Genomic DNA, 13,113 nt, shown 5'->3' on the forward strand with positions numbered 1-13,113 from the left:
TCTTCATCCTCTACGGATTTCATAGAAGAGTATGACCTGCTAGTAAACAGACGCTGGCGAGATGGCTCCCAATGGTAATATCAGGAGCTTATTCTCATGCAGATCTTCCTACTCCGGCTAATGTCTCTGCTCACTCTACACGTAAGGTAGGTCCTTCTTGGGCAGCACAACAGGGTGCTTCAGCAGAACAGATATGTAAGGCAGCCACATGGTCTTCCATAAATACATTCATTAGACATTATGCCTTGGATACTTTTGCCTCTCATGACGCAGACTTCAGGCGAAAGGTCTTCCTGTGTAATCAGGAGCGTCTCCATCACTAAAATTGGCTTTGGGAATCCCAATGTTATCCTGTGATAATCCTGTGGACCCAGCCAGAGAAATAGACGTTATGGTAAGAACTTACCGTTGATAACGTGATTTCTCTTATGTCCACAGGTATCCACAGGGGTCCCACCCTGACGCACCTGATTTGAGGATCTTGACAATCACTAAACCTCTTCCCTCTTGTATGGAAGGGTGTGTATGTGTGTTCTTATTGCCTAAATAGGTTTCTACCTGATGCTCCTGCCTAATCGCTGTGGAAAGAACTGATTTGACTGAGTCAGTGGGCGGGATTATATGGTGAAGCCCTGATGCATCCTGGGAGGCCAGAAAGCTCGTGACCGTGTTGGTGCCATATCGCTCAACCATATCCCAATGTTATCCTGTGGACATAGGAGAAATCACGTTATCAACGGTAAGTTCTTACCATAACGTCTATTTCTCTGATCCATCAGCTCATATGACTGATGTTATTGATCATCTAGAATCTCCAATTCATACGATATGTTCCCCATCCATTATTTTACATTGATGCTGACATAGGACTTGGCGAGTGACTACATCTCCATTTATACTTCATGGTTAGTTACCAGTACAAGAGAGAGATATATCTAAGTCTTATTATAATATTACATTTGTTATTGTGAGTGTTCTCAGGAGGGTGGACACAATGATCGTCTGAGACACAATATTATGAAGCCTTCATTAAAAGTTATGTTTTTTTATACACACACATTTACAATTAAGTGTCCCAGAGAGTCATCTTCTCCTATTGATTACAAGATTAATATTGTTACAGAAAATGTCATGTCATGTATGTATGTATGTATATATGTATGTCATGTAATGTATTTTATTTCCAGCAGATGGACACACAAGCAGGAACATCTCAGAAGGACATCTAATGTTATCCCCGAATTGTGACATAAAAGATAATGACAGTAGACAGGATTCTCCAGGAGATAACCCCATAACCCCAATTATACATCCACCTCTATCAGCTGGTCCATCTGATCCTGGGAAATGTTCTCCTGATCATATTGGTGCATCTGTTACAGCTCTGAGAGTAGATACAGAGTTTACCTGTTCTATAGATGCCAAATGTTTTACACAGAACACAAAGCCACAGACAGGTATGGCAGGTGAAAGGCCATTTCCGTGCTCTGAGTGCGGGAAATGTTTTACCCAGAAATCACATCTTGTTACACATCAGCGAAGTCACACAGGTGAGAAGCCATTTTTTGGCTCTGAGTGTGGGAAATGTTTTACACAGGTATCAACACTTGTTACACATCACAGACGTCACACAGGTGAGAAGCCATTTCCTTGCTCTGAGTGTGGGAAATGTTTTACAGAGAAATCACAATTTGTTAAACATCAGAGAAGTCACACAGGTGAGAAGTCATTTCCATGTTCTGAGTGTGGGAAATGTTTTACACAAAAATCAAATCTTGTTCTACATCGGAGAAGTCACACAGGTGAGAAGCCATTTTCTTGTTCTGAGTGTGGGAAATGTTTTGCCCGGAAATCACATCTTGTTACACATCAGCGAAGTCACACAGGTGAGAAGTCATTTTCTTGCTCTGAATGTGGGAAATGTTTTACACAAGAATCACAACTTGTTACACATCAAAGAAGTCACACAGGTAAGAAGCCATTTTCTTGCTCTGAGTGTGGGAAATGTTTTACCGATAAATCACAATTTGTTAAACATCAGAGAAGTCACACAGGTGAGAGGCCATTTCCATGTTCTGAGTGTGGGAAATGTTTTACCCGGAAATCACATCTTGTTACACATCAGCGAAGTCACACAGGTGAGAAGCCATTTTCTTGCTCTGAGTGTGGGAAATGTTTTACACAAAAATCAAATCTTTTTCTACATCTGAGAAGTCACACAGGGGAGAAGCCATTTTCTTGCTCTGAGTGTGGGAAATGTTTTGCCCGGAAATCACATCTTGTTACACATCAGAGAAGTCACACAGGTGAGAAGCCATTTTCTTGCTCTGAGTGTGAGAAATGTTTTACACAGGAATCACAACTTGTTACACATCACAGAAGTCACACACATGAGAAGCCATTTTCTTGCTCTGATTGTGGGAAATGTTTTACCGATAAATCACAATTTGTTATACATCAGAGAAGTCACACAGGGGAGAGGCCATTTCCATGTTCTGAGTGCGGGAAATGTTTTACCCGGAAATTACATCTTGTTACACATCAGCGAAGTCACACAGGTGAGAAGCCATTTTTTTGCTCTGAGTGTGGGAAATGTTTTACACAGAAATCAAATCTCGTTACACATCAAAGAAGTCACACAGGTGAGAATCCATTTCCATACTCTGAGAAATAAATCAGCTCTTGTTGCACACAATAGACATCACTCAGGTGAGAAACCATTTTAATTTTCTGGAGTATACTTATCATGGCCATGCGTTGTTCTTCAAGGTTCTTATCCTATCTTCTATGCTTTTTGCAATATACATGCTACCGCAGGGTGAAATAATCAGATGTCATGCCCTCATCTACCACTGCTATGCAGATGACATGTGTTTTTCTCCGGGTACTGAGAACCCAATACCAATCCTAAATGTCTAGCTGAGCTCCACGTGTGGGTGATGCCAGTTGGCTGTGACTCAGTACTGGTAAAACAGGTTCTTATGATAGAAGCTAACCAACAAAGGGGAGGGCTTCAGCTCAGCTTTACCTACCAACCAGACTTACGCTTGTGGGTTCAGAGTTACAAAATGCGGATCATGTGCGGAATCTTGGTGTCCTGGATGGTGGAGTGACACTTAGACATCAGGTATCAGCCACAATCATATCCTCATCTGAGGAACATAGCCAGACTCCAGCACTTATTTCCCTCAGAAGATCTACCTACAGTCATACATGCACTTGTATCATCACACATAGACTACTGCAATGTCCTCTACCTGGGTCTCCCAGCAAAAGAATTGCACCGCTTGTAGCTTGTACAGAATGCAGCAGCCAGGCTGTTACCTAACCAGCCCATTCCTGCCACATAACACCCATTCTGCTCCCTTCACCGGCTGCCTGTAAGATGGTGACTCTGTTACATTATCTGACTCTCCCAGCCCTACGTGACCAGGGTCCATGGTACCAGAAGCAACTTCTGTGTCCTTACTGCCCTGGTTACTTCCATCTGCAGATGAAGGACTGTAACCAGCAGTACCAAGAATCCCCAAGCAGTGCTGAGATGTCAGGGGGGAGACAGGGCGGTGGCAGTAGTGGGGGGGACAGGGCGGGTGACAGTAGTGGGGGGTAGACAGGGTAGGTGGCAGTAGTGAGGGGAGACAGGGTGGGTGGCAGTGGTGGGGGGAGTCAGGGTGGGTGGCAGTAGTGGGGGGAGTCAGGGTGGGTGGCAGTAGTGGGCGAGACAGGGTGGGAGGCAGTAGTAGAGGGAGACAGGGCGGGTGGCAGTAGGGGGGGAGACAGGGTGGGAGGCAGTAGTAGAGGGATACAGGGCGGGTGGCAGTAGTGGGGGGGAGACAGGGTGGGTGGCAGTAGGGGGGGAGGCAGTAGTAGAGGGAGACAGGGTGGGTGGCAGTAGTGGGGGGAGACAGGGTGAGTGGCAGTAGGGGGGGAGACAGGGTGGGAGGCAGTAGTAGAGGGAGACAGGGCGGGTGGCAGTAGTGGGGGGAGACAGGGTGGGAGGCAGTAGTAGAGGGAGACAGGGCGGGTGGCAGTAGTGGGGGGAGACAGGGTGAGCGGCAGTAGGGGGGGAGACAGGGTGGGAGGCAGAGGTAGAGGGAGACAGGGCAGGTGGCAGTAGTGGGGGGAGACAGGGTGGATGGCAGTAGGGGGGGAGACAGGGTGGGAGGCAGTAGTAGAGGGAGACAGGGCGGGTGGCAGTAGTGGGGGGAGACAGGGTGGGAGGCAGTAGTAGAGGGAGACAGGGCAGGTGGCAGTAGTGGGGGGAGACAGGGTGAGTGGCAGTAGGGGGGGAGACAGGGTGAGTGGCAGTAGGGGGGGAGACAGGGTGGGAGGCAGTAGTAGAGGGAGACAGGGCGGGTGGCAGTAGTGGGGGGAGACAGAGTGGATGGCCGCAGTGCAGTACCAGGGGCTGCTGGAGGCAGTATAGAGGTGTATGGGTCCTGCACAGAATCAGTTGATAATTAGACCACGATGATTATTCTTCCTTATTTCTAATTAATCCCTTGTATGTGTTACTGTTATTTGCTGTGTCAGCCTTTATGTGTGTTCTGTGTAATAATCCTGAAAGTAGTGCTGCTACCGATCTCATATCATTTGTAGTAACTTGGAAAAGATGAGATATGAGGTGCACTCTGGAAGCTTATAGGGGGGTAATCAGATGTGACATCACACAGCCCCCCGGAAGATGGTCCCAGCCCGTGCTAACCACTCAGGGATGTGACCGCAATGTGTGTGTCTGCGCGGCCGCTGTGCATGTGCATTTTGCCACCATGAGAAAACTGTGCTGCGGGCCGCTATTGCGGCTGAGTCTGAATGACCCCCATAGGCTGTTGTGCATAGAGTAAAGAATTTTTTAAGTTTCAAATATAGACAAAAATGTGTATTAAAGATATGAAATAAAGTAGTTTCAAAGCAAAAGATTTCTGGTGCCATTTTGACAGCTGATTTAAATAGTGGGATCATATTACAGGGGGGGGGGGTCTCTTTCTGTGTAAATAGTTTTATCATTTGTTGGTTTTAAATAAATTACGTCTGTTCAAAGGTTAGGTTTTTTTGTGTTTTTTTTTATTTGTAGGTGAATTAGGGTTGTTGTATTAAAATAATAAACTCACCTGACCCTTGCTTGGAAATGTCCAAGTATGAAGGTATGGGAGATACCTGCTGCAGTCCCTTCTACTTACATTTGGGAGGTCTGGTTGTTTTGGGGAATTAGCAGCAAATATTAAATGATACATTGGCTCCATAACGTCTTGTAGACCGTCAGATTTTTACAAAAATATGTTAAACAAAATTACATTTACATTAACTGCACCGCTCTCAGAGACACCATCTTGAATTTGAATTCCCTCAAATAAGGGTTCAATTACTTTAGATTCAATATTGGCCTGAGCGAACCATCCGGTTTCGGTACCACAAACAGGTTTGAATAAATAACCCTTGTTAGGTGAGGTGGAACTGGAACAATGACATTTGACTTTAGCATTTTTTTAATGGCTTCCTGTAGGATAGCACTTTCTGTCAGCGAAGCTGGTAAGCCTGATTTGAAGAACCTGTGATGTGGGAGTTCCTGAAACTCCAGTCTGTACCCCTGGGTAACAATATCTTATACCCAGGGATCCAGGCATGAGGACACCCAGACATGACTGAAATTTTTTAGTCTTGCTCCCACCTGCCCGATCTCCAGGTTAGGAGGTCCACCGTCATGCCGAGGATTTTGAGGAAGCAGAACCAGGTTGCTGTTCCTGGGAACCTGTGGGTGCAGGTTTTCAGGATTTCCCCTGACCACCTCTAAAGAAAGTTGAGGGGGATTTGGACTTTTTAACTTTAGCGGTACGAAAGGACTGCATTGCAGACGCAGGATAGGATTTCCTAGTCGGTGGTGTAGCAGAGGGAAGAAAAGTTGACTTACCCGCAGTTGCCGTGGAGATCCACGCATCTAATGCTTCCCAAAAACAGAGCCTGACCTGTGAAGGGTCGGTTCTCAACACTCTCTTCTTGGATTCCGCATCCGCAGACCACTGGCACACCCAGAGTTCTCTGCGTGCCGAGACAGCCTTGGAAGAAGCCCTCGCATTCAGATGTCCAATGTCCTTCATAGCTTCCACCATGAAACCTGCAGAATCCTGTATGTGACGTAAAAACAATTCAGTGTCACTTCTATCCATAGAATCTAACTCCTCTAGTAATGTGCCTGACCACTTTACTATGGCTTTAGAAATCCACGCACAAGCAATAGTGGGTCTTAAAGCTACGCCATTTGCTGTGTATAATGATTTGAGTGTAGTCTCAATCTTGCAGTGGAACCAGGGACAGGTAAAACCACTTTCTTAGACAACCTAGATACAGAAGCGTCTACTATAGGTGGGTTTTCCCACTTTTTCCTATCCCCAGGGAAAGGAAAAGCAATGAGAATCCTTTTTGGGATCTGGAACTTTTTCTCCGGGTTTTCCCAGGATTTTTCAAACAATGTGTTTAGTTCCTTAGACATAGGGAATGTAATAGAGGATTTCTTAGTATCAGAAAAGTAAGTCTCCTCTGTAGGCTCAGGAACCTTATCAGTAATGTGTAAAACATCCCTAATAGCCTCAATCATAAGTTGTACCCCCTTAGCAAGGGATGCATCCCCCCTGCATATCCCCATCACCGTCCCCTGTCAGTATCCATGTCAGCATGCATTATCTGGGCAAGAGCACGCTTCTTTGGGTAAATAATTGGGGTCTTTGATGAGGTAGTGGGAGCTGAATACGACAAGACCACAACAGACTTTCTGAAAACCTGTGTTTCAGTCTCATTCTGAGCTATCTTAGATGAAATCTGGGATATCATTCCCCTAATAGAATCCACCCAAGGGGGTTCCGATTCAGAAGCCTGGGACAGTATATTACAGTCCTGAGTACATGGGACAGACTCCTCAGGAGACGATACACACTCTGCAGCACAAGACACAGAATGTTTTTACATGTTTATGTGAGCTATATAACCACACACACACAGGAAAATGTCAGACACAGTTTCCCCCAGAGTACCTTCAGAGAGACACAGTATATAGAGCCAGCCACACAGCGCCCCAGTAGGCAGTTAATATAATACGATTATCACAATATTAAGAATAAAACCAAGTATCCTGAAACTTTCAAAAGTGACTATTGATATTACCTCTATACTCTAAACATTAATAACTTCTGTTTAGGAATGTAACAAGTGAATAACACTCTAAGAAGCTCCCTTGAAACAACGTATCCAACTTTGCTTCAGATGGTATAGCTCTTGTAATAAGAAGGAACTCCGTGAGACAAGATCCACGCGTGGGCTAATTAAACATATGAGCTCGTTGGATGCTTAAAAATGTGAGAGTCCGTCCATTTAAAAGTATGGTAAACAGTTCACAATAGTATCCACTTTGTCGTTTGTTTAAATGTGTACCGACTTTACACTTTTATGCTCCCAGCAGTGTCATCCATTATTAAGAGGCTTTACTAGGGATAGCTGATAGCAATTAAGCATGTTTCGCTATTAGGCAGTCTACAGAAGTGCAGTGCTTACCCCAGCCTCTATTAGTGTACGGATGATCAGTGATTCCTTTGCCCGCTCCGGTTACTGCAGTGAAAGGGAAGCTGTCCGGAGCTGTAAAGGTGACGGCTGACGGCACTCTCAGTGGATGGCGGTCAGGGGAGCGTAATCCCGAGTCGTTGTCCACTCTCTCACGGTGATGTAATGGGAGCGCCAAAGACGTGCCGGAGGATATTTGTAATAAATCTCTAAATATAGCAGTGAGCAGGATACTGAGCGAGACACTTGACGCGTTTCTCAGCCTCAGGAAAGGGGCTGTTTCATCAAACGTACCGCCTCCAAATCCCAATACGCTTTTATACTCTGTTGCTCCCTAATTCCCAATACAGCGGTCTGGTAATTATTAGGCAATTAGGGACTGCGGCCACTTCATTTAGTATAATGGTAGCCAGGGGCGGATCCAGAAAAAAATTACAGGGGGGGCACCATAAGTGGTTGGGCTATCAAGGAAGGGTGGAGTTAGAAGTGGAGTAGGTGTGACCACGTTTCAGTGGGTGTAACCAATTGTGTGAGGGTGTGTGGTCAAGTGCTCAATGTGCCAGCACTTAATGTTAATTAGCGGAATTGTCCTGTATACTTAGGGGCAGATGTATTAACCTGGAGAAGGCATAAGGAGGTGATAAAGGCACCAGACAATCAGCTCCAATATGTAAATGAACACCCAGGGGTGGAGTGCAGTTAGGCTAAATACCAGATATCTTCTATAGGAATAAGGGGTGTGGACACCCCTACTAGCAGCATGCAGCACAGAAACCCCTAATATATGATTCATTCACCCAGTGCGCAGATCACCCACCCCTTTATTCCTGGCCCTTCTACCCTGCCTCACCCAGTGCGCAGATCACCCACCCCTTTATTCCTGGCCCTTCTACCCTGCCTCACCCAGTGCGCAGATCACCCACCCCCTTTCTTCCTGGCCCTTCTACCCTGCCTCACCCAGTGCGCAGATCACCCACCCCCTTTCTTCCTGGCCCTTCTACCCTGCCTCACCCAGTGCGCAGATCACCCACCCCCTTTCTTCCTGGCCCTTCTACCCTGCCTCACCCAGTGCGCAGATCACCCACCCCCTTTCTTCCTGGCCCTTCTACCCTGCCTCACCCAGTGCGCAGATCACCCACCCCCTTTCTTCCTGGCCCTTCTACCCTGCCTCACCCAGTGCGCAGATCACCCACCCCCTTTCTTCCTGGCCCTTCTACCCTGCCTCACCCAGTGCGCAGATCACCCACCCCCTTTCTTCCTGGCCCTTCTACCCTGCCTCACCCAGTGCGCAGATCACCCACCCCCTTTCTTCCTGGCCCTTCTACCCTGCCTCACCCAGTGCGCAGATCACCCACCCCCTTTCTTCCTGGCCCTTCTACCCTGCCTCACCCAGTGCGCAGATCACCCACCCCCTTTCTTCCTGGCCCTTCTACCCTGCCTCACCCAGTGCGCAGATCACCCACCCCCTTTCTTCCTGGCCCTTCTACCCTGCCTCACCCAGTGCGCAGATCACCCACCCCCTTTCTTCCTGGCCCTTCTACCCTGCCTCACCCAGTGCGCAGATCACCCACCCCCTTTCTTCCTGGCCCTTCTACCCTGCCTCACCCAGTGCGCAGATCACCCACCCCCTTTCTTCCTGGCCCTTCTACCCTGCCTCACCCAGTGCGCAGATCACCCACCCCCTTTCTTCCTGGCCCTTCTACCCTGCCTCACCCAGTGCGCAGATCACCCACCCCCTTTCTTCCTGGCCCTTCTACCCTGCCTCACCCAGTGCGCAGATCACCCACCCCCTTTCTTCCTGGCCCTTCTACCCTGCCTCACCCAGTGCGCAGATCACCCACCCCCTTTCTTCCTGGCCCTTCTACCCTGCCTCACCCAGTGCGCAGATCACCCACCCCCTTTCTTCCTGGCCCTTCTACCCTGCCTCACCCAGTGCGCAGATCACCCACCCCCTTTCTTCCTGGCCCTTCTACCCTGCCTCACCCAGTGCGCAGATCACCCACCCCCTTTCTTCCTGGCCCTTCTACCCTGCCTCACCCAGTGCGCAGATCACCCACCCCCTTTCTTCCTGGCCCTTCTACCCTGCCTCACCCAGTGCGCAGATCACCCACCCCCTTTCTTCCTGGCCCTTCTACCCTGCCTCACCCAGTGCGCAGATCACCCACCCCCTTTCTTCCTGGCCCTTCTACCCTGCCTCACCCAGTGCGCAGATCACCCACCCCCTTTCTTCCTGGCCCTTCTACCCTGCCTCACCCAGTGCGCAGATCACCCACCCCCTTTCTTCCTGGCCCTTCTACCCTGCCTCACCCAGTGCGCAGATCACCCACCCCCTTTCTTCCTGGCCCTTCTACCCTGCCTCACCCAGTGCGCAGATCACCCACCCCCTTTCTTCCTGGCCCTTCTACCCTGCCTCACCCAGTGCGCAGATCACCCACCCCCTTTCTTCCTGGCCCTTCTACCCTGCCTCACCCAGTGCGCAGATCACCCACCCCCTTTCTTCCTGGCCCTTCTACCCTGCCTCACCCAGTGCGCAGATCACCCACCCCCTTTCTTCCTGGCCCTTCTACCCTGCCTCACCCAGTGCGCAGATCACCCACCCCCTTTCTTCCTGGCCCTTCTACCCTGCCTCACCCAGTGCGCAGATCACCCACCCCCTTTCTTCCTGGCCCTTCTACCCTGCCTCACCCAGTGCGCAGATCACCCACCCCCTTTCTTCCTGGCCCTTCTACCCTGCCTCACCCAGTGCGCAGATCACCCACCCCCTTTCTTCCTGGCCCTTCTACCCTGCCTCACCCAGTGCGCAGATCACCCACCCCCTTTCTTCCTGGCCCTTCTACCCTGCCTCACCCAGTGCGCAGATCACCCACCCCCTTTCTTCCTGGCCCTTCTACCCTGCCTCACCCAGTGCGCAGATCACCCACCCCCTTTCTTCCTGGCCCTTCTACCCTGCCTCACCCAGTGCGCAGATCACCCACCCCCTTTCTTCCTGGCCCTTCTACCCTGCCTCACCCAGTGCGCAGATCACCCACCCCCTTTCTTCCTGGCCCTTCTACCCTGCCTCACCCAGTGCGCAGATCACCCACCCCCTTTCTTCCTGGCCCTTCTACCCTGCCTCACCCAGTGCGCAGATCACCCACCCCCTTTCTTCCTGGCCCTTCTACCCTGCCTCACCCAGTGCGCAGATCACCCACCCCCTTTCTTCCTGGCCCTTCTACCCTGCCTCACCCAGTGCGCAGATCACCCACCCCCTTTCTTCCTGGCCCTTCTACCCTGCCTCACCCAGTGCGCAGATCACCCACCCCCTTTCTTCCTGGCCCTTCTACCCTGCCTCACCCAGTGCGCAGATCACCCACCCCCTTTCTTCCTGGCCCTTCTACCCTGCCTCACCCAGTGCGCAGATCACCCACCCCCTTTCTTCCTGGCCCTTCTACCCTGCCTCACCCAGTGCGCAGATCACCCACCCCCTTTCTTCCTGGCCCTTCTACCCTGCCTCACCCAGTGCGCAGATCACCCACCCCCTTTCTTCCTGGCCCTTCTACCCTGCCTCACCCAGTGCGCAGATCACCCACCCCCTTTCTTCCTGGCCCTTCTACCCTGCCTCACCCAGTGCGCAGATCACCCACCCCCTTTCTTCCTGGCCCTTCTACCCTGCCTCACCCAGTGCGCAGATCACCCACCCCCTTTCTTCCTGGCCCTTCTACCCTGCCTCACCCAGTGCGCAGATCACCCACCCCCTTTCTTCCTGGCCCTTCTACCCTGCCTCACCCAGTGCGCAGATCACCCACCCCCTTTCTTCCTGGCCCTTCTACCCTGCCTCACCCAGTGCGCAGATCACCCACCCCCTTTCTTCCTGGCCCTTCTACCCTGCCTCACCCAGTGCGCAGATCACCCACCCCCTTTCTTCCTGGCCCTTCTACCCTGCCTCACCCAGTGCGCAGATCACCCACCCCCTTTCTTCCTGGCCCTTCTACCCTGCCTCACCCAGTGCGCAGATCACCCACCCCCTTTCTTCCTGGCCCTTCTACCCTGCCTCACCCAGTGCGCAGATCACCCACCCCCTTTCTTCCTGGCCCTTCTACCCTGCCTCACCCAGTGCGCAGATCACCCACCCCCTTTCTTCCTGGCCCTTCTACCCTGCCTCACCCAGTGCGCAGATCACCCACCCCCTTTCTTCCTGGCCCTTCTACCCTGCCTCACCCAGTGCGCAGATCACCCACCCCCTTTCTTCCTGGCCCTTCTACCCTGCCTCACCCAGTGCGCAGATCACCCACCCCCTTTCTTCCTGGCCCTTCTACCCTGCCTCACCCAGTGCGCAGATCACCCACCCCCTTTATTCCTGGCCCTTCTACCCTGCCTCACCCAGTGCGCAGATCACCCACCCCCTTTATTCCTGGCCCTTCTACCCTGCCTCACCCAGTGCGCAGATCACCCACCCCCTTTATTCCTGGCCCTTCTACCCTGCCTCACCCAGTGCGCAGATCACCCACCCCCTTTATTCCTGGCCCTTCTACCCTGCCTCACCCAGTGCGCAGATCACCCACCCCCTTTATTCCTGGCCCTTCTACCCTGCCTCACCCAGTGCGCAGATCACCCACCCCCTTTATTCCTGGCCCTTCTACCCTGCCTCACCCAGTGCGCAGATCACCCACCCCCTTTATTCCTGGCCCTTCTACCCTGCCTCACCCAGTGCGCAGATCACCCACCCCCTTTATTCCTGGCCCTTCTACCCTGCCTCACCCAGTGCGCAGATCACCCACCCCCTTTATTCCTGGCCCTTCTACCCTGCCTCACCCAGTGCGCAGATCACCCACCCCCTTTATTCCTGGCCCTTCTACCCTGCCTCACCCAGTGCGCAGATCACCCACCCCCTTTATTCCTGGCCCTTCTACCCTGCCTCACCCAGTGCGCAGATCACCCACCCCCTTTATTCCTGGCCCTTCTACCCTGCCTCACCCAGTGCGCAGATCACCCACCCCCTTTATTCCTGGCCCTTCTACCCTGCCTCACCCAGTGCGCAGATCACCCACCCCCTTTATTCCTGGCCCTTCTACCCTGCCTCACCCAGTGCGCAGATCACCCACCCCCTTTATTCCTGGCCCTTCTACCCTGCCTCACCCAGTGCGCAGATCACCCACCCCCTTTATTCCTGGCCCTTCTACCCTGCCTCACCCAGTGCGCAGATCACCCACCCCCTTTATTCCTGGCCCTTCTACCCTGCCTCACCCAGTGCGCAGATCACCCACCCCCTTTATTCCTGGCCCTTCTACCCTGCCTCACCCAGTGCGCAGATCACCCACCCCCTTTATTCCTGGCCCTTCTACCCTGCCTCACCCAGTGCGCAGATCACCCACCCCCTTTATTCCTGGCCCTTCTACCCTGCCTCACCCAGTGCGCAGATCACCCACCCCCTTTATTCCTGGCCCTTCTACCCTGCCTCACCCAGTGCGCAGATCACCCACCCCCTTTATTCCTGGCCCTTCTACCCTGCCTCACCCAGTGCGCAGATCACCCACCCCCTTTATTCCTGGCCCTTCTACCCTGCCTCACCCAGTGCGCAGATCACCC

General features: G+C 51.7%; 1 protein-coding gene across 1 annotated transcript in view; it reads left to right on the forward strand.

The window, feature by feature from the left end:
- Window positions 1–13,113, forward strand: part of LOC134984167 (oocyte zinc finger protein XlCOF22-like) — a 110,167-nt gene that overhangs the window by 42,275 nt on the left and 54,779 nt on the right. Inside the window, exon 6 of the mRNA XM_063949790.1 lies at window positions 1,188–2,642. Within this exon, the coding sequence (XP_063805860.1) occupies window positions 1,188–2,642 (1,455 nt within the window). The remainder of the gene's footprint in view (window positions 1–1,187; window positions 2,643–13,113) is intronic.

Source organism: Pseudophryne corroboree, assembly GCF_028390025.1.
Source record: "Pseudophryne corroboree isolate aPseCor3 chromosome 3 unlocalized genomic scaffold, aPseCor3.hap2 SUPER_3_unloc_4, whole genome shotgun sequence".
In the NCBI taxonomy this organism is placed as follows: Eukaryota; Metazoa; Chordata; class Amphibia; order Anura; family Myobatrachidae; genus Pseudophryne; species Pseudophryne corroboree.